The sequence below is a fragment of the Pseudopodoces humilis genome, chromosome 8 (assembly GCF_049639895.1).
Source record: "Pseudopodoces humilis isolate 2021_Gansu_Grassland_sample_001 chromosome 8, ASM4963989v1, whole genome shotgun sequence".
Classification (NCBI taxonomy): Eukaryota; Metazoa; Chordata; class Aves; order Passeriformes; family Paridae; genus Pseudopodoces; species Pseudopodoces humilis.
This window is the reverse complement of record NC_142207.1, coordinates 31,648,635-31,669,618: the sequence shown is the minus strand read 5'-3', so window position 1 is coordinate 31,669,618 and position 20,984 is coordinate 31,648,635. Positions and strand designations below refer to the sequence as shown.

The window sequence follows — 20,984 nt, the reverse complement described above, 5'->3', positions numbered from 1 at the left end:
TCATTTCTGCCATGGACCCAAAGGACTCAAAACACATTGCCTGGAGATACACCTACCCCTCTTTACAACATACAGAAGTCACCACTGAGAGAAAAAAAAGCCATTCTAAGGAATGGTCACAAACCAGGCAAAAAGCACCTTGTTGAACATCAGAAGATCGATCTAATTCACCACAAGCCTTGGGCTCTACAACTCAGCCAGGACATCATCTACACCACAGATTTGCTTAGTAACACAATCAGGATTGATATGACCAAACTACACCTTCCTAAAACAAATCTCCACCAACTGGGGAATAACTTCTCCCCACACTCATCTAAGTTCACACTTCATGCATGTGTGATGGGTCACCACAGAAGCTTCCACCAGAAAAGTTCAGTGAACAAAACCAGAGCTCATTGCATGGAAAGAAATTTCATCAAACACACTAAGAACACTTACTTAAGCATATTTAAACACAGTATTTAAAGACTTTACATTTCTCCTGGGGGTTAAGGAACACTGCAAACAATCACAGACATAATACAAAATAACTCTATACAGGTCTATTTCATGGTTCAGAAACTGAAGGGAAAAAGACAAAGGCTTTCACTTGCACTGCATCCTGGCCCAGAATGCCCCCATGACACAACTCAACCTTGTCTAGACCCAACAACATCATTTTACAGCGTTTCACTACTGCTGAGGGAATACTTATTTCCACCGACAAGAGCTATAAGAAAAATATTTGGAGGGGAAAAAAATGTATCATTAGTTCTGGAACACATCACAAGTACCTGCAATGTCATTAGAAAACTGCATTACAACCTGAAAAACACTTATTTCTAGAACACTCTATTTGATAGATAAACTGCTCTTGCAGGAAAAAGAACATTGGTTAAATCCTCCAAAAAGAGGAAAGGAGGATATTCTAACACATGTTCTAACAGTTCTTCAGCATAACTCACCCACCACCACAGCCCTGTTTGCAGAAGGGTTTCCCTGGCACAGCTGATCCTCCAAGAGCATTTGCTGCCTCCAGAAGCTCCTCAGGCCTCTCCCTGCTCTCAGGCACGAGGCTGCTCTGCCCAGAGCCCAGCGCCAGCGCCCAGCACTGCACACTCACCCCAAACACTGCCAGGAACCCTCTGCTACCTCAGCCACCGCCTGGCACCCCAAACACTCCCAGGGCAGCAACCCATTGTGAGCACAGCAGCACCTGACACCCCAACATTCCACCAGCACAGCTGTCTCCAGGGAACCCAATGCACAGCCCAGCATTAAGATTGCCATTAGCAATAGTACCATATACACAGGTTGTATTTGCTACCAAAGATACAGATCAACCCAAACCCCATGCATTTCATCCTGATGCCTAATTGATCTCAATGTCTTCATTGCTCCTTAGACAGACATTTTTCTTCCAACTTTGTTTTTAGTATTAAGGGATAAGAGGATGGCTTCTCATTCACTTGCAGAGCTAATTTCAATAGCAGAACTCATGATTATTGTTGCCTCAATCTTACAACACTGTAAAATGGCATCTTCCATTGTATAAATTTGCTATCACCATTGATCTGCCCACTGCAGCTCATAACAACCAGATTAACACCAGTATCAGATCTACTTTTTGTTATCATTCCAACATTGAGAAGAAAGAAGTCAATTAAGAAGCTAACTGCCCAAAAATTCATGTTCTCTGTCAATGGAAGGGGCATATTGCAGCTTACTTGGAAGGGTGACCACTGCTTACCCTAATTCATACTCACAAATAAGCTCTGAATGCTCTAAAAATAAAACACATTTTAAATGAGAGCCTGATGGCTTATTCCATTCCAGAATTTAAATGTATGTGAAAAACTTTTGTTTGCCATAAGAATGAGAAGTACAGATATACCAAGGGAAATACACCCAATTTCTTTCCCCACCTTGTTTGGAACAGGTATATAAACACAGACCTGATAACCAAGTATCAGGTTTAACATACACAGGACAGTTGCCTGGATCAACCTGCACAAAAAAGCAAACAAACGACACTTTCATATTAGTCAACTACACTATTCGACAGGGTTTAGAAGTACATTAAATTAAAAGGTATGATTTCCTTTCTTTAATCAGCTACAAGCCCTAGAGATTCATTCCAACTCTATGCAATGCTAAAAGGACTGCAAAGCACTCCTTGTCCATGGATGTCTATGCTGTGTAACTGGAAACACTGCTCACTTTCCTCAATGAGTCTGCAGCATTATTAGAATAATCCTGAGGTGTAGCAAAGCATTTCCCCAGTCCAAATCCCCAATTCCAAATCTTTCCATGTATAAGAATCTGACCTTTCTTAACTGATATCCTTCATCTGAGTTATTTACAGCTAAAATAATCATCTTCTATATTCTATGAAGATAACATCTATTTCAGATACCATTTATTCCTAATTTGAATTTAAATAACCTGCCTATAAATAAATCTAAGAATGATTAATAATGTAAATGCCTATTGCAAGTACCTCCTTACTTATTTATTATTTTATGTTTAGGGAATTTTAACCTCAAATACACTTTAGAATTAGCAATATTCAATTCTATAGAGAGATAATTACTCTTTAGGATTCTTCTGTAGGCACAGTGCAAGCTCCAAGAACCCAAATACAGATTAATACACAGAGAGAACACTTAGAACACGACATCCCTGATTGGGAAGAGGTACAAAATTCCCAGAGCACAAACCCTTTAAAAGCAGCACTATGCATTGCAGCATTGCTGAGAAAATCCAGGCCACAACAAGGACAACTCCCAGAAGGAAGCTGGTGCTACCCTCATGCAAATCCAGGGAAAAACACGCTACTGTCTCTGAATACACCTTGCCTCCACATCCCATTATGGGCACCAGTCCTGACACAGATACAAGTAAATGCTGTTGCAAGAATATGACACTTGAAAAAACCCCTCAGGGAGGAAAGTGCAGGTTTACATCCTTTTGGCTCTTCCTCATTAAACCTCTTCACAAATCCTGCAGTTTTTGGTATCACTTTGTTGCACCCTACTTTATTTATATAACCAGAAGCTCTCCACTTTCTTTTTTGTCCCTTGTTCCTGATGTGGAAAGACCATTTGTAAAGCTCAATTTAATTTAAAGTTGATATCCACATACATGGCAACCATATATCTTTTCAGCACCTTGACTTACAACTTGTGAACCCTTGTGACCACTCTGGAAATGACAGCAGAGTTTGAGTGTACAAATTACAGTTTTCTGGGACAAATACTTGGAACGTGGGGCAATTGTGACACCTTATGGTTGTTCCTGTAATGACCTTAAACATTTTAAGGGTAAACAGATGGGAAAAAGAGAGAGTTAGGGCTTTTGAGTTCTGGTTTTGTCGCAGGATATGAGTAACTGCTGTAGAAGTTCCTCAGGACAGGCAATCCCACTAAAGCAGTTTATGCCTCAAGAGTCTCCTCATGGCGTGCCTCTGCCACGAAGATGCTCTGCAGAGTGCCCTGAAAGAGCAGCCCCCCCAGACACACACAATAAATTAGCAAAATTTAAATTTTAAATAAAAATGTTAAAATAGCAACAGGCTGTGAGCCCAAACATCCCTAGGAGAGCCAGGGACAGCATCAGAGTTAACCCAGTACTCCCACAGCAACGTAACTGTTTTGGTGCCTCCCTGATGCCCCATTATAGACTTGAATAAATCTAGTCCAGCCTCTCCTCAGGAGGTCTTGCCTATAAACCACAACAAAAAAATTATACAGAAACTGACATGCAAAATATCACAATAATATTCGCTTTCCACAACATTTCCAGCAGGGATTTAAGACCTCTACCAATCCCCCCAAGAACACTACAAATACTCTGCTTAACCCTCAGGATATGGACTCATCCATAGCGTTCTTCAAGTAGCTCTCACCATTAGCCAGAATGTCTCCAGCTGACTTAACCTATTAAGATTGGTTTTCTCTCCACTGGAGACTGGGGCAGCTTGAGGAAAAGTGTAATGACTTGAACAGGTCACCCTTTTTCTTAAGGCTATGTTAGAGACAGGCTCTTGAAAGAAGTGATTTCACATTGTCTTTGTTAGGCTTTTTCTAAGAGATTTGGTATTTTATTTAGTTTCACAGAGTCGTTTATGTTGGAAAAGACCCTTAGGATCATTAATTCCGTCATTAAACTATGTCCTGAAATGCTGTATCTACACACTTTTCATGTCTTTCCAGGGAAGGTGACTCTTCTGGGCATCCTGTTCCAGTGGGGAAATTCTTCCTAATATTGAATCTAAACCTTCTTTGGCACATTTAAAGTCTGCTTACTCTTGTCCTATTGCTTTTTTTGTGGGGAGCAAGGAGAGATGAACCCCCCTGACTGCAACCTCTTCTCATGTAGCTGCAGAGAGTGATAAGGTTCCCTAAAGTCCCTTTTTTTATTTTTCCTAGGCTAAACATTCCTAATTCCAAGAATCTTTGTCAGAGGGCTAGAGCCTGCAAGTGTTGTTTTATCACAAATGTGAAAATACGCAGCTGGGGAGATGAAGAAGATGAAATGAGTGTCCTTGCCTGTATTATTCAAATGCAAAAGAAACTTGCAGGTGAGGACCTACAACTCTACAGCTGGTTTGTGACAGAGAAGGAAGGATTTGGAGAGTGCTTCTTGTTCCAATTTGGGTGCAAGCAGCAGTTCTTTGGGTGTGTTTTTGTAGGTTCATACTCGACTTTCTCACTTAGCAGAAATGCATGGCTTGGCTTTTGTTTGGGGGGGAAGAACAGGCAAATGTATTAAAACAGGCTTATTTTAATTGTGGAAAAGGCATGCACACCATAGTGAAACACGATATTAGTAAAGCTCAATGAGCTCTTGAACTGCCCACTTGTCATTTATTCAATTACTCATAAAGCAATCAATGTTCATAAGAACTAGAGTAACAATCTTAATTTTTGAGGTAGAGCAAAGGAGGTGGAAAAAAGTCAAGAAGCTCAAGTTATGCCTGATATTTCTGTAGTTACTTAGGATTTTTTAAGTGAAATATTGTAGACAGTACTGACTTGTGCTAGCTCCTAATTCTAGCCTCAGCTAGCTCTAAATCTAACACTGGATGCATATTAGAACCAAGTTGCATACATTTATTGAAACTAGAAATAAAATACTGTTCTTCAGGCTTGGATGTATTCATCTTTTAATTATGTGTTTTATTTATGATAATCTTCACGTTCTCTATATTTTTTTCAGATCACAATGAAAGGAGGAAACAACATGGGCATAACTTTTCCTTTAAATTGGAAGATACAGTGGATTATGCCACAAATAAAATCAATTTCACAGGAGAAGAAAACATTATGGCCTGGCTCGTCTTACAGCGGAATCACAGTGACGTTAGCAGGAGCGTGACTGACATAAGGCAGTGTGAAAAACACGGTTCACATTATTTTTATAGAATTTAAAAGTTTAATAAAAAAGACAATTAGGAGAAAAAATAAAGTATACAGATACGGCTGGGTGTCTCTGCATTCAGCCAAGAGAGCACACCTTACTAACAAAGGATTGTCCCTTAAAAACAGAATCCTACTACATATCCATAAATTCTCATGTATATTCATACATTCTTCTCAGGATCTTTGGTGTTCTGTTTAGTTTTCTCTTGCCCCCTTCCCAATAGATCAATCCTCTTGGCACCATTGAGATTTACATTCCCTGATACCATAAATGCAATAAATTCCACTCCCAGAGTTCTGGTCACTGCTGTCTTCACCTGGATAAGATAGTTTACAAAAGAGAAAAAAAAAAAAGGTCTCCAGCTATCTTTTTCAGTCTTTGGGTTATACAAACAAAAGTAGTTTTTGTTTTAATGCTATGTCATAGCTTAACATATATGTATTATACCACTACTTCTAAGTTTCATTAATAACAGAAATAAAGAAGACTATATTATTTCAGCTAAATTTTCTAATCTTATACATATAATATTCATTATAAGACTTGCAAAAAGCCAATAATATGATATGCATTTATAACAGGCAGCAAGTTGTCCCAATTGCTCAAACAAAATAGGCTCATTTTTAGACAAAATTCCTCCTGTGTCAGGCTCCCACCACTGTGTGCTGTGTCTTTACTGATGGATCAAGAAATCATTAGTTATTACAAATCTGACCCAATGTAAGCAAGTACGCCTGTTGATCAGGCAAACTCCTAGACCTTCCATTGTCTCACACTTCTTTGTGACTCTGAGCCTAAAATCAAAATCTGAAATTGCTTTCCAGCATTACACAGACTACATAGACTTCACACTGAAGAACCAGAGCATTCCATCCTTTTTGAGAGTACAAGCAGTGATGTGTGCCAAAAGGCTGGCATGGCTATTCAGCACTGTGAAGCCCAGAATGTTCTGATTTGGAAGGGACCTATGAGGATGACAGAATCACAGAACCGTCAGGGCTGGAAGGGACCTCAGGGGATTACCCAGTCCAACACTCCTGCCAAGACAGGGTCACCTTGAGCGTGTACCCAGTCCAACACTCCTGCCAAGACAGGGTCACCTTGAGCGTGTACCCAGTCCAACACTCCTGCCAAGACAGGGTCACCTTGAGCGTGTACCCAGTCCAACACTCCTGCCAAGACAGGGTCACCTTGAGCGTGCACCAGAGCTCCAGCTAGCTCTACAGTGTTGATTTGTACTCCGGCACAGGCGAGCACCAAGGGTGAGGAATCACTGGGGAGCTGGGCTTTTCCCTCAGTGAAACTTCCAGAGTCTTGGGCCACCCCAAGCTCTGTGGGGCACAGTGTCGGGGTGGAGGCAAGAAAGTAGAGGAGTCTCTCTTGGAAGTTCCCAGCAATGGTTTTATTAGGATGGGGAAACGAGGGACTCACACTAGAAGAGCTCGGGTGCGAGAGAGCCGTGAGGCCTGCTGTGCAGGGGGTTAAATACAGCCCGATCTCCAGGGGACGGTACAAACAGTGGACCCATAGGGAATCCCGAGGGGAGGAGTAAGGGGAGAGGATGGCAAATTCAGGGCCAATAGGGATATACAGAGGGTGGGAACAAGAGACACTAAGCAGTGGGGCCTCGAGGGACAAATGATTGACAGGGAATGATCTGGAAGGCAGGGTGGGGTTTACAATGATGGACAAGGGAGTAGGGGCAGGGCAGGGGTGACAGACAGGGAATTTCAAGGAGGAAGGGAGGGATTTGCCTTGATAGACAGGATAAGGGCGGGCATAATAATAGGGAGAAACCATTCCACTTCACCCAGGGGGGAAAGGAACAAGCCAACAAACAATTTGAACTTTGACAAGACTCAATAAAGAGACTGCAACATCACCTGGAGCAGGTGACACAGGGACACATCCAGGTGGGTTTGGAGTGTGTCCAGAGAGGGAGACTCCACACCCTCCTTGGGCAGCTGTTCCAGTGCTCTGGCACCCTCAATGTAAAGAAGCTCTTCCTCTCGTTGAGGTAAAACTTACAGTGTTTTACTTTACGGCATAAATATGGTGCATCGTATCCCAACTCAGCCTGACCTAGGCTAAGGATCCTAAGGATCCTAAGGATCCACCCTGTGCCTGTGAGCATTACCCCAACACCCCCTGAACTCTGTCAGGCTTGGGGCTGTGACACCTTCCCTGGGGAGAGATGCCCATGCATGAGTTGGGATTTATTTATCACTTGATGGTTGATGGAGCCTGGGAGATGCTGTTTTTCTCCCTGACATTTGTCTGTTTTGTGTGTCCTTTAGGATGCAATAGATCCTAAGCGGAAAACCACACTGCAAAAAAAAACCAGTATCTGTGAAGGAGACAGCAGAGACCTGCAAAAATCAATTTTATTGGAGTAAACAGAGAGGAGCCCATGGGGCCATACCCCTCTGGGGTCTCTCCCGAGTTTCTGGAGCACACATATTCCTTTAATCCTAAACTCCTGGCCACATGTTGCCTTTTGTCTTTTCCCCGTGGCTGAGGCACTTCCTGAACATGTATTCTCCCTGCACTGTGCATTGCATGACCATTAAAATTAGCTTTAAGCAACCCTGGACGAATAAGTTAATACTCATAAGTCTATTAAATCTATCTATATTACTATAAAATAGTGTTTTCTACTATTTCAAGTTTTTACACTTAAAAAGCTGAATTGAAAAATGCTCTACAGCGAATTCCCCACTGTCTTAAATCAGTTGGCTCTAGGCCAAGTTTTCCGTGGATTCAGCTGGAAACCCCCAACTACACGACACTCATGTTTCAGTTTTTTTAAAAGGTGGTATTTTTTTGAAGGCTCCTCTCTATTTTGGGTGTTCCAGGGTAAAGCCTTAGTGCGTTTCAGAAGATGTTTTAGTTTTCCTGCTTGCTCCAATGTTCAGTGTTTGGAGTATTCACCAGATTCCCTCAAGGAGTGTATTTTTGGCACACTGAAAGAGTTGTGATTCTTAAAGGGCTGCAATCCATACATTTTCTCTCAAGTCCATTGTCACTGCACGTATTAACAAAGCAATTAATGTGTAGTTTTAAACCTTTAATATACTAGAACCTATATAAAACCTAAAATACAGTAGAAAAACGCATTTTTCCTAGCGTTCAAAAGCTCAGAGCGCACTGGGTTCTGCAGCAAACTCGACCCGCACGCCCATCCTTCCAAAACCTGACGGGTGCGTTCAGATCGAGTCACTTGTGAGGACTTTCAGGGCCCTTTCTCCCTCAGAAAGGAACCACGGCCATTACGAAGCAGATTTACGTAGCAGATTTAAGAAGCAGAACAGCGTCCCGCTCTCCGCACACACCGCCAGCTTTCCCGCCACTGAACGCCCCGCCCCGTGACGTCACGCCTTTCGTCCCACCGTCACTCACGTACGCTTTGCCCCGCCCGTTTCGGTGACGTCACGCGGCGCGCGCTGCCTGCCGGGAGGCGATTGGCCGGGCCGCGGCGCGTTCCCATCGTGCCCCGCGGGACCCGTTGCGCCTCCCCCGCGGTGGCGGCGCGGCCCGAGCCCGTCCCGGCCTGTCCCGGCCCTTCCCGGCCCGGCCCGAGCCCCAGCCCCCGCGGGAGCCGCCCCGCCCCGCCATGCCCCCCAAGAAGCAGCAGCAGCCGGCGGGGGGCAGCAAGAAGGCGGACCAGAAGAAGAAGGAGAAGATCATCGAGGTGAGGAGGCTCAGGCTGCCGCTCTCCCGCCGCGGCCTCTCGCTGGGCCCTGCCGCTCCCTGCGGCTTCCCGGCTGGAGCGGCCGAGGGAAGGATCGCAGAGCCGAAACCTCTCAGTTCCCGGGGAGACACTGCCTTCTCTGCGCTTCTTGGAGCCAGCTTTAGCCGGAACATTGCCAGGCCCGAGCTGTGTTGGGCCTGAACGCGATCTGACAGCACTGCTGTGCTGTCTTTTTCCTCGCCCTTACTCGTATTCCTTCTGGTGTCCTGTGTCCGTGTATTCCCAGAGTCTGGCTCGCTGGGGTGTAGGTTTGTGCTTTTAGGGGTAGATGATCTCCAGAGATCCCTTCACACACTAATGATATTGTTTCTTCATTCAGATTTGCGGTGCATTCTGTTACAATTTGACCCGTGTGACCAGATTGAAAAAAAAAAAAAAATGCTAGAGGGATGTGTGTGTCTATGCTGTGTGTGTGAATTAATGCTGAGAGTACAGGCAGAGTAGTTACAGAAATTTAAATATTTGCCTGAATTATTGGCATGAAAAATGCTGCTCAGGTGAAATAGCCGTGTAAATGAGTGTGTTCCTTTACATCTGAAGTTGCAGATTGTTGTTTCTGTGGTTTTTGGAAAGGTCAGGTTAGAGCAGTTGGTCTTGTATTCTCCTGGTATTGTAGTTCCTGAGGTTCTTGCTGAATGCAGCTGCCCCAGAAAAATCCTGCTTTTTATTACAAAGAAGTATAGCTGGAAGGGGGAAAGCTGGTATTGATTGTTAACAATATATTTTTATATAAATCAAAGACACAGGGATTATATTTTCCATACTGTATTTACAGTGGAAATCAAATGTGTAAATGATAAATTTTCTTTCCCAACTAATCTCCTGTTAACAAGTAACAGAGAAGCTGCTGTTCTTAGGGAACATGTTGTAAGTAAAACAGAATGATTCTGGAAACTTGGAGCTGTTTATTTTGTAATTATTTTATAATATATTTTTGGATTGTTAGGCCTTCCGAAACCATATTTGAGCTGAGCTATTCTCACTGGATGAACATCTGTTGTTTTTTTCTTCAAGGAGGAAAATGTTGGTATCAAATCATAGGCATGCATAAGTTTTTAAGGCAGGTATTTCAGTTACAAAAAATAATTTCTGCCTCAGCTACTCATGTGAAAGTAAGCTGGTTTTTGTTTTTTGTTAGAATTTTTTATAGATTTGGTATAGAAACTTCGCCTTAACAATAAAGCTCAAGATACAGAGGAAGAATTGGTTCAAGCAGTGGATTTTAGGAAGTAGAGACACCTGTCCAGACCTGATGTAGGAAAAAGACTTAATTTTAAATTAGTACAGTTAGAAAAGGAAAAGCTTCCAATACTAGAAAATAAAAAGTAATATGTCACATGTGGTAATACTCATCTATATAACATATATCACTTTTCTATCTGAATAGTTGAAGATAGAAGTAATGAGTGACTTCAGGTAGATAGAAGAGAAACCAGCAGTAGTTATGGCTAATCAGTTGTCCTGTTTTCCTCAGATGTCCCTTGGGTAGTCTCCAAAAATATCTTGTCCTGTTGCCTTGAGAGGCCTGAGGACACTGTGTGGCCACACTCACACTGATACCAGGGCACGAGGAGGTCTGGTGATAAAACCAAGAGCTCACACAAGGGCCACATTCAGGAGGTTCTGGTGACAAATCACTTCTGAAGATGATATTTTATTTATATAGATAGATATATTTTTATTTTTTTTTTGTCCATACTGTTTCTTGCATTGCTTGTGTTGCTTTAGGAGATAATCTGTGTTTTACTTTTCGCCTGAGGGGAGTGGCAAGGATGAGGTTTCAGTTGTTTTGGTGATTTAGGTTTGTTTTTTTTTTTTTTATTAATATGGCTGTGTTTATCTCTTGATTTAGGACAAAACATTTGGCCTAAAGAATAAAAAAGGTGCAAAGCAGCAGAAGTTTATCAAGGCTGTGACTCACCAGGTTAAGTTTGGTCAGCAGAACCCACGTCAGGTAAGCATTTATTGTGGACTGTTTTTCCCACTGCATAGTCAAATCATCTTTCACTCTGTAAACAAGTGGTCAGGTACCGAAGGTACCTGAAGGTTGAGCTGTTCCTTGCCTCATGTGACTGGCACAGATCTAGCTAACAGTTGTCATGCAAAGCTTGTCTAGCTGTAAATTATGTACCTGTGTAAAGGTAGTACAGAGTATGGGGGTTTGCTGGTTTTTAGTTTTCTGGTTGGCTTTTGTTGTGAAAAAAGAACTGCATCCCATCCAATCTCAACTAGGCAGGGCAAGTGTCTCCATGGTATTGTGACAGTAGCATAATTCAGTTTTGGTATATCTGAAATTAAATTGTAGATACTGGCTGTCAGCAGAGTTCAGTTGCACCTTCTTTCTCTTTTTTCTCTTGAATTCCCACTTTATTTGAGAAATAGTGAGCAGTCAAAATTAGCGATAGTTACTAAAACTGGAATTGAAAGAAAATAAAATATAAAAGCCTATAAGTTCTCATTCTTCTACTTACAGAAGTGTTTATTACAATTTTAAGTGGACACAAGTCTGTCAGGTCTCCATCTATTTGGTGAACTCTTTGATCAAAACCCCTGAAATTCTGAGCCACTGTCTGCAACTTGGCTCTTCTGTATGATGAAATAAAATGAGATACAATGTTTACATTATACTCAATCAAAAAGCATGGATTTAATGGAAATGATCCAGGTCTCTTATTCTTACAGTGCTAGGAGAGCTAGCTGTTAAATATTTACACAGCTTTCTGTTCTGTGAATAAGCATGTAAAATAATTACATTTGCATTAGCTATTCTGTGAATAAGCCTGTAAAATAATTACATTTGCATTAGCTCAGTTCGTGATGTCATGATATGTTCCTTGTGTAACAAGGATGAACTAGCATGGCAAGCCCAGCTTGAAAAGTAAAATTGTTATTTGGGGCATTAAATCTAATAATTTTTTGCTTGTTGGAAAGATTCCTTGCTGTCACTTCAGAAACACTGGTGCTACTCAAACAGTTCTGAAACTTGTATATGAAATCCCTGGATCTGTGGCATGTGTATAAATATCAATATGTAAAATAGGCAGCCTAAAATAATGTTATTTCTCAAATGCTAGTAGCTATTGACTATTGGATGTCAGGACCAAATTTTTAAACCTGATTTTACCTCTCTTACCTTATAGAATAGCTTTCAGTTAAGATTGTCCCTGAGAAATAACTTTTTAAAGCAATTTTCCTAATGTCCTGAGATTAAAATGGAAATGCTACCAGAGTTTTAGCTTTGGTAGTGGGTGCTTTTGGGTTTTTTTTTTTACTCCCTTTTTGGATTTGTTGTTGTTTCTTTAGTCTTTTTGTTTCTTTGATTTTGGGGGATTTTGTTTGGTTTTTGTTGGTTTGTTGGGTTTTTTTTGAGACAAGCTTCATCTTCAAGATTTTAGAGCTCTGAAGAGAAACAAAAGCATTCTTAAAGTACAACTTCCTGTACTTGACATATGTGGGTCTGCTTGTTATTTAAAATAGCATTTGTGAACTTTTAGTAGGAAAACTAACCAAGCTGCTAATTCCTTTTTAAAACAATTTGGTGTATTTTTGCCAAAATCACCGTAAGAACAAAGCTCCTTTTTTAATGTTACACTGTATTTTAGAAAATAGTATCCTACATGCTTGTTTGTGGTGTTAGTCTCACTGACTTGTCGTAAGGACAAGAGTCAAATAAACACAGAATCCGTAAGGGTAAAGAAAATCTCTAAGATCATTGAGTCCAGCCATTAACCCAGCACTGCCTGTTTACCACTAAACCATGTTCTCGAGTGCCAGATCTACACATTTTGAACACTTGTAGGGATGGTGAGTCCACCAATGCTTGACCCACCCTTTCAGAGATGTAATGTTTCCTAAAACCTCATCTAAACATTGTCTGGGGTAACTTGAGACCATTGCTTCTTATCCTGTCATGGGTTACCTTGTAAAAGAGATGGACCCCCACCTTGCTAAAGCCACCATTCATATCTGATCTAAGAATGTTTCTCCATGTCCTCTTTCATGTGTTTTCATTCCACTTGGGTAAAGACCACACCTGCTCTGTCTTACCCAAAAAAGGGTGAGGCAGAGTCAGGTATTTTTTTCCTTATAGATGCAATTTCCTTCCTTGGCTTGTTTTCCTGTCTTTAGTCCTTAATTAAGCAATGAAATATTCATATGTTCAGTTGATCCAAGTCAAAGTAATGTTCTAAAAGCACTTCCAACTTCTATGGACAGATGTTCTTTAATTTCTACTTGGATAGATCAGATGAAAGAGCAAAGCAGCATGTAGGGGACTCGAGGCTTTTTTTGTGCAGATCTGGAGGTAGTTGCACTGCAAAAGAACGAGAAGTTTCAATGCCTCTCATTGGCTTTCCTACCTGTAAAGATGCAGTAGGGGTCACTGTGGCATTAAAGGTACCTGCCAGCACCTCTCCTCTCTGGCAGAATTGCTGTCCCTCCTGTGGGACAGGTGCCCTGGTTTTGGCTGGCCCTGCAAAATCCCTGCCCAGGCATTTTGGCTTAGCTAGCTAAAAAACTACCTAAAAAGCAACCCACTGTTTCTGCTGCAGACAACATAGGCCATGAAAAAGAGTGCAGGGGAGCAAGTGCAGTTTCTGAAAACAAACTGTGCTTCTTTCCCCGCCTTCACTCTTAGAACCAGTCTTAAAGGTGCAGAACTTAATATCCAGCATAAACAGAACAGACAGATGGGGATACAAGCATCATAAAGTCACTCTGCAGCACTAGGTCAGTGCCAGTAAAGGGCACCAGCTGCACACACAAGAGCAGCAATTCTGAGCCTTCCAGGCATCACAGGTTGTTTCATTCCTGCCATTGTAAACTCATTTTGAATGATTGGCTGTTTTAACGTGCATTTTATGTGGAGTCCTAACATCCTGGTTTGATATTTATAGGCTGCTCAATCAGAAAGTGAGAAGAAATTAAAGAAAGAAGATAAGAAAAAGGAATTACAAGAATTAAATGAACTCTTCAAGCCTGTGGTTGCTGCACAGAAAATAAGCAAAGGTATGACTAAGTGATTTCTCTTCATTTATGTTTTCTTATTCATATAACTACTGAAGGTATAATAACCCTTCAAAAACACCCGTTGATATTTTAATGAAATAGACTATTTCCTCCGTCATCAGTGCATCAAGTATTTTGTCAGTCATGATTTGACATTGTTTTGGGGAGTCCCCTGGGCTCAGTAGATCATTTAAATACCAAAAGTTGCATTGATGTTGTCAGCACAGCTGAAGATACTTGGCTGTGTTCTGATTTATCAGATGCTTCTGAATATGTGGCATGATTTTGTGTGTGTGTGTCATGGTATTTGTTTAAAACAGCCTGTCTCCCCAGGGAAATGTGAACATCCAAAGAAAGAATATAAGATCATAACTTTGGCATAACAGAAGACTTGTACTCAAATCGGAACTGCAAATACGTTCCAGATACTGGTGTCTGACCTCATAATTAGCAGTGGCATTTGGTTTGGATATCCCTTGAGTTCGGTTATTGAACAGACAAACTTTGTGATGTTACCAAGTTTTTAATTGCCAATCTTCTGGAGCATCCATGCAGTAATTTTTGACAAAAGAAGTGTGATTTTCATATATTTAAAGCAAACGTGATATTTTCTCATTGTGGCGCTGATCAGCAACGAAGGACACTTTTCTGTTTGTGACCTGTAACTTTCTGTATCAGTTTTCCTTAAATCAAGCAGTTTTTGACATTGAGTTATTTCAGATTTTTAGATTACATTTTAAACAAGTGTTGCTGTACATACTGAAATCACTTTCAGTCAAACCAAAAGTGAAGCATCATGTGAAAAACTCAAGCCTAAAATCCTCCATGAGAATTAAAGTAATACTGCAAGTAAAGTATTTCTGATTTAGTCATGTCTCATAAATACACTTAGACCTGCTTCTTTCATTTCTTTTCCTAATGACCTCCTAATGGTCAAATGATTCTTTAGTGGGATGATTTTTTCTTAAACTGTAGTTAGAGTGATTGGATAGCTCATAGAACCATAGCTCCTTATTTTGGGGTCTCTGATAAGCCATTTTCCTTCTATTATTAAAGGAGGAAAGTGGTTTGAGTGAGTGTGGGTTAAATTATTGTAATTTATTATAGTGTGGTGTTGATCTGTTGGGAAAAGGCTGACATCCAGAAGGTGCTTTACCGTGTACTAGAGGCAAGATTAGCTTCATGTATAGGGAAGAAGTTGCACAGAATGAACTCTCTGATGTATTCTAATACACAAATGAATAATTTCCTCAGGCACACCATCTTTCTTTAAATAGTTTAGTGGCAGCTCTGATACTTAACATAAATACCATGCAATAAAAGTAAATTTGTCATGTTCAGGACATGAATTATATACTTACCATGAGCACTTTAAATAACTTCTATTTTTAAAACTCTTTTTCATTCTAAAACTAATTTTCATTCTCTACATATCCTAGATATTCTCAGAATTTCTAATATATCACTTTTCCTTAAAATAGTATTAAAATATAAAAAACTTTCTTCACTCAGGTGCTGACCCAAAATCTGTAGTTTGTGCTTTCTTCAAGCAAGGACAGTGCACTAAAGGAGACAAGTGCAAGTTTTCTCATGATTTGTCATTGGAAAGGAAGTGTGAAAAACGAAGTGTTTACATCGATGCAAGAGATGAAGACCTTGAAAAAGGTATAATAATTGTAGAAAGTTACTGCTAACTTATTCCAATTCTGAAACTGGAATTTTAAGATTAAGAGTCTTCTGTATTGTGGTTATGATCCTGAAGAGCAGTGACCAAGGCAACCCATCCCACTGTGTTCTGAGCAACACTGAAACTTTCTCCAAGTGTGCTCTAAAGTGTTCTTGGACTTCACCTAGAACAAGAAGTATGACCTACTGATAATGGTGGTTTTTCAGTTGTGCAGTGTCATGTATTCTGTCATAGCAGTTGCAAGTTGAACAGTATTTGACCTTTCTTGCAGTTGCTGTTTCCCTCTTAAGCTCTGTAGAAGGGAAATGCAAAAGGAGGAAGTGCAATGAGCAGTTGCCTTCCAGAACTGCTACTAGTGTTTGGCTAAACGTGTACACTTCTACATTTAGGGATACTTGGGAATCTGTGGCTTTCTCTCCCCAAATGACTTGTTGGCTTAGTACTCTGGATTTTACTTTTATTTAGCAGGGATTAAAAGGTTTTATATAATTTTTTTTCACATTTACTCATGTCTTAGTCTTTATTTGAGTGTTAGCCTCTGTCATCCTAGATGTGTCTGATGGGATCCCACAGATTCACTGCTAATGTTGTCATTGGTGATTTGCTTCTTTTGGCAGAACCTTCTTTTAACTTTTACACAGATAATTTGATATTTTCTCTTTCAAGCCTCAAGTCAAATTAGCTGTATTTCTGGATGTTACCCTCCAACCTTCTCTTTTATTCAGTTGGCTTGTTTTTCTTCTTTACCCTTGTCTGCACTCAGTGCTGATGGAATGACACATTATTGAGCGTTTAACTGAAACACACTTTATGCATTTCAAAATTAAAATTTCTAGGGCTTTTGAGGTAATTGTCTTTTGAGTGGCATAGGAGAGTCTGAAAACAGTATTTTAAGAACCTGAATTTATTTTCCCTTGTATAAGCTACTTGAAATGTAAGAATTGCATATTAAAACTGTTACTGGGCAGAAAAGCAGCTTGCTGGCAATGTTTAGTATTTGGAATTTTTTGTGGAACCATCTGTTGTCTTTTTCTAGATACAATGGACAACTGGGATGAGAAGAAGCTGGAAGAAGTGGTGAACAAGAAGCATGGTGAGGCGGAAAAGAAAAAACCCAAAACCCAGATAGTATGTCTTCTTTTCCTTTTTTTTAAATTTTTTTTTTAAATTGAGCTGTACTAGAAGGAATTAAGTGCAGTGCAGTCATTAGATGTGTTTATCATTATGTAAAATCCAGAGTGGATTATTTTTATAATAATAATAATATTCTGACAACTGGACTGATAGTATTCCTAGAAATATCTTTAAAAATTAAAAAACCAGAACCAGAAAGAAAACTAAAACCCAACAGCTTTTTTCAATCCATGAAAAGTTTCCTCATGTACATTACAAATGGATAGTAGGTGAAGTGCTTTATAGAAATGCTCAAGGTTTCATATATATATACACACATATATTGACTTATCTATGTACTGAGTAACATATAAGCATTATAAGATTTTAAATTTTCGCCTAATTTGTGAATTGAGGGTAATTTGTAATTCCTGGGCCCTAAGCTTAACAATATTTTTCAGTTCTGCACTAAATGCAATAGTGGGTTCATCTCTTTTTCATTCTTTGGAACTATTCCATCTAATTTTCAATACCAAGTAATTAAATAGTCTATTGATACCACCTCAATTTGCAACAGTTAACCATTGCTGTGGCTAAATATAAACCATGAATTGCTTGTTAAAGGTCCTAGAATGGCATCTTTACTTCAGCATCCAGAGCTGAAAGGTTTAACATGTGAGGCAGATGCAATTTCTGTTGTTTAAAACTGTATTAATGTTAGTGAGCAGAAAGAGGTGTGCTGCTGGTTTCACAGGAGTGCAGGGTTGGCAGTCTCCTGTCATCTTGTCTTTCTCAGTTGGGATCATATTGAGGGAGAAAAAGTTAAACGTGAGTCTTAGATACTCAGTTGCACTTCTTTGTCTACTGTTTTTGGTAGCAATGCATTTCACGTGTTCCTTTTGTTCTGAGCACAGCTGACTGGGATTTACTGAACTTCTGCCATGGGGTGTAAAATACTGGGAATGGAAAGGGGACACGGTGTTAACAACAACCATTGCTTTTATACAGGTCTGCAAATACTTCCTTGATGCTATTGAAAACAACAAATATGGATGGTTTTGGGTCTGTCCAGGTGGAGGAGACAACTGTATGTATCGCCATGCCCTCCCTCCGGGCTTTGTGTTAAAAAAAGACAAAAAGAAAGAGGAAAAGCAAGATGAAATTTCATTAGAAGATCTAATAGAAAAAGAGGTAAAGTTGTCAGACAGGTACCTTTTGGTGGTAGTTGTTTTCATTCCTCTGAAGAGGCACATAAAAGAATTGCTAATATATAATGAAAAACTATTAGATGTTTTTAGAGCTGTATGAGCTAGGGCAAAGGATACATAGCATTGATTCATTTTTTTTTTTAGAAACTATTACCTAGTGAATAGAATTAACTATAGCTGCATACTTAGTGCAGCTGTTGCTTACCCATTTTTAGGAGGCTTCTGTTTCTTAACTTAATTTCTCATTTGTCCATTGCAACTGCTTCTCTGGCTTTTCTCATCTCACTGTCTCCTGAGTTCTCCCTTAACTCTCTAATGAGGCAACAATGCAAAGAGCAGAAGGCCTTCTGAGGGTGTTACTGCTCTGCTTCTTTCTGTCACCATTGCTTGGCAGTGCCACTTTGAGCAGAGCTCAGCTCTTGTCTTTCCTTTTTTTCCTCCTCCACTTTTCCTGTTAATGTTCATGGCAGCTGATCTCACTAACTGGAAAATCGCATGTTAAGTCAAATGTTAAGAAGATGATGCATGTTTAACAGCCTAGAGGGACTGGGAAAGAAATGTTTTCAATTAGTTTTTGGAAAAGAGTAATTAAATATCCAATTCGTTACAGACTTTGGAAAGAGTTTCTAGCATTAATCATTCTCCTTCCTTGACAGCGTGCTGCCTTAGGACCAAATGTTACCAAAATTACTCTAGAGTGTTTTATTGCATGGAAGAGAAGAAAAAGACAAGAAAAAATTGATAAGGCCGAACAAGATATGGAGAGGAGGAAAGCAGATTTTAAAGCTGGCAAAGCATTGGTGGTAAGTTTTACAATTCTTAATGTAAGAAGAGCGAGTAAATAAAGTTTTGTGAAGAGGTAACTGGCCTGAGATTGGTTTGCTTGTTGTGTGTCATTTTCTTTTTTGTGGTTTGTTGGTGGGTTTTTTTGTAAGCAGTGTAAATTCCATGAAGTGATAACTGAAGGTTTCTTTTGCTGTGAATAGATTAGTGGACGTGAAGTATTTGAGTTCCGGCCAGAGTTGGTTGATGCAGATGATGAGGAAGCAGATGACACCCATTATGTTCAAGGAGCAGGAGATGATGATGAGGTAAAGGAAACAGGATTAAATCAAGGAATATTTCAATTGCATTCAAGTTTGAAAGCCCTTAAAATGAAATGAATGACCTTGGTTCTTAATAATGCCACAGAGTATATTTTATCAGAAGGTTGCTGTTGGAGGTGACAAATGTAGAAATCTTGCAGAAGTGAGGATTTTTATGGAGAAGAATTCATGCAGAGTATCTTGGTTTATTTTCCAGGTGGAGGACCCTGTGTGTATAAATGATGTAGATTTGAACCTGTATGTCCCCAAGGCAGTAGAAGAGACTGGTATTACAGTGGCTAGTCCAGAGCGGTTCAGCACATACACTTCAGTAGAAAAAGATGGTAAGTTATTCTCTTTTCCAGCCTGTTTTCATAGTTGATTATCCAGACTTGCATAATAACCAGGTACATGCAATTTGGCCAATATAAGTCTGTGTGAATTTCAAACAAAATAGCTTCTTCATAGTTTTAAAATTTGAAAGCATGTTTAGTAGGATTGCGAATTCAATTGGTGATTGAGAAACTTGTGACACTGAAATGCCTAAGAATTCTGTTTATTTTCAGATAATAAATTAAGTGAAGCTTCTGGTGGTGATATAAACAACAGCGAGCAAAATGATTTAGACGAAGATAATGATGGAGATGGGGAATTGGAAAATGGAGTAATTGATGCAGTTCCAGTTGATGAAAATCTCTTTACTGGAGAGGACTTGGATGAACTAGAGGAAGAACTAAACACTCTTGATTTAGAAGAATGAACTAAAAAGCTCCAGTGAGGAATTAAACCCATGTGGCAAAGTGAAAACTGACTACGTTTTTTCTCCTTTTTGAATAGAATTCTTAAACAAGATGTTTATGGTTATGCAGCTGAATATGGTGGGCACGTGTTATACCAGGAATGTTTTACTTCAATCTCATCTACTCCAGTCTTGACTATGCTCACAGTAAAACGTTCAGAGTAGTTCAGAATTACCCGACAGCTGAATTTGCAGACAGTGAGATTATAACTTTCAGCTAAGAGTAGGAAGTGTTACTGCTTTGCCAGTATGCAAGTGGGCAATTTGACATCAGGTACAGTACAAAAATCCAAGTATACATTCTTCACAAAAACTGCATTTTTTTTTAGTGATTGTGTTGATTTAGAAACTGCCTGAAGTCGTTTCTAGGCAGGATACTCTAATGGAGCTGATGCAGATTATGCTTCTTTAAGTGGTGATTAGCTTTATTTGATCAGCTGGATACTGAAGATTGTGAACTGATACTTCATACAATACAGTATGGTGCCCTCTGTTTAAAATGTTTTAAACTTTCCCAACACCTTTTGCCAATAAATCTGTAAATAAAAGTTATCAACTTTAAAATACCTGTGTTGATTTTTCTCTGCTAAGTTAGGATATCATACCAAACTGTTAAGAGCTGGATTTTCCAATAGAGTGGTGGATGTTTTTCTCTTCAGTCTTGATACAGAAGTGATGATGTTGGCTTCAGTTAAATTTGGGCTACCTGCGATTACGATTTTTTTGTCTACTCTTGATGCAATGTAAAATTCAGCAGCCAGCTTTTCTCCCTTACTGTTCTTATTCCCTGCCCACCCATTAACTGATGTAATACCTGCTGTACATCCCTGACTGCTTTTCCAGTCTCATTCTCTCCCCATTGTCTTTTGTAGATTAGCGAAGACTTGAGGCTCTGCAGAGCAGGGATGTTACAGTCCAAAATATGCTT

At 39.9% G+C, this 20,984-nt stretch overlaps 1 protein-coding gene across 1 annotated transcript; it reads left to right on the top strand.

Moving 5' to 3' along the window:
* The first annotated feature begins 8,915 nt into the window (after nucleotides 1-8,915).
* On the top strand, nucleotides 8,916-20,620 carry ZC3H15 (zinc finger CCCH-type containing 15). Its single transcript, XM_005530322.2, has 10 exons — nucleotides 8,916-9,097; nucleotides 11,010-11,111; nucleotides 14,053-14,164; nucleotides 15,677-15,829; nucleotides 16,888-16,979; nucleotides 17,973-18,155; nucleotides 18,829-18,975; nucleotides 19,159-19,263; nucleotides 19,475-19,601; nucleotides 19,824-20,620. The coding sequence occupies exons 1-10, from the start codon at nucleotides 9,020-9,022 to the stop codon at nucleotides 20,015-20,017; spliced, it is 1,293 nt and encodes a 430-aa protein (XP_005530379.1). The 5' UTR covers nucleotides 8,916-9,019; the 3' UTR covers nucleotides 20,018-20,620.
* Nucleotides 20,621-20,984: the final 364 nt, after the last annotated feature.

What these genes read in the sequence shown, in the direction of transcription:
- ZC3H15 (XM_005530322.2), top strand. Translation starts at nt 9,020, where the DNA reads ATGCCCCCCAAGAAGCAGCAGCAGCCGGCGGGGGGCAGCAAGAAGGCG. An exon ending in AGATGAAGACCTTGAAAAAG is followed by an intron (nt 15,830 to 16,887) that starts GTATAATAATTG and finishes GTCTTTTTCTAG; the next exon opens with ATACAATGGACAACTGGGAT. An exon ending in GAGCAGGAGATGATGATGAG is followed by an intron (nt 19,264 to 19,474) that starts GTAAAGGAAACA and finishes TTTATTTTCCAG; the next exon opens with GTGGAGGACCCTGTGTGTAT.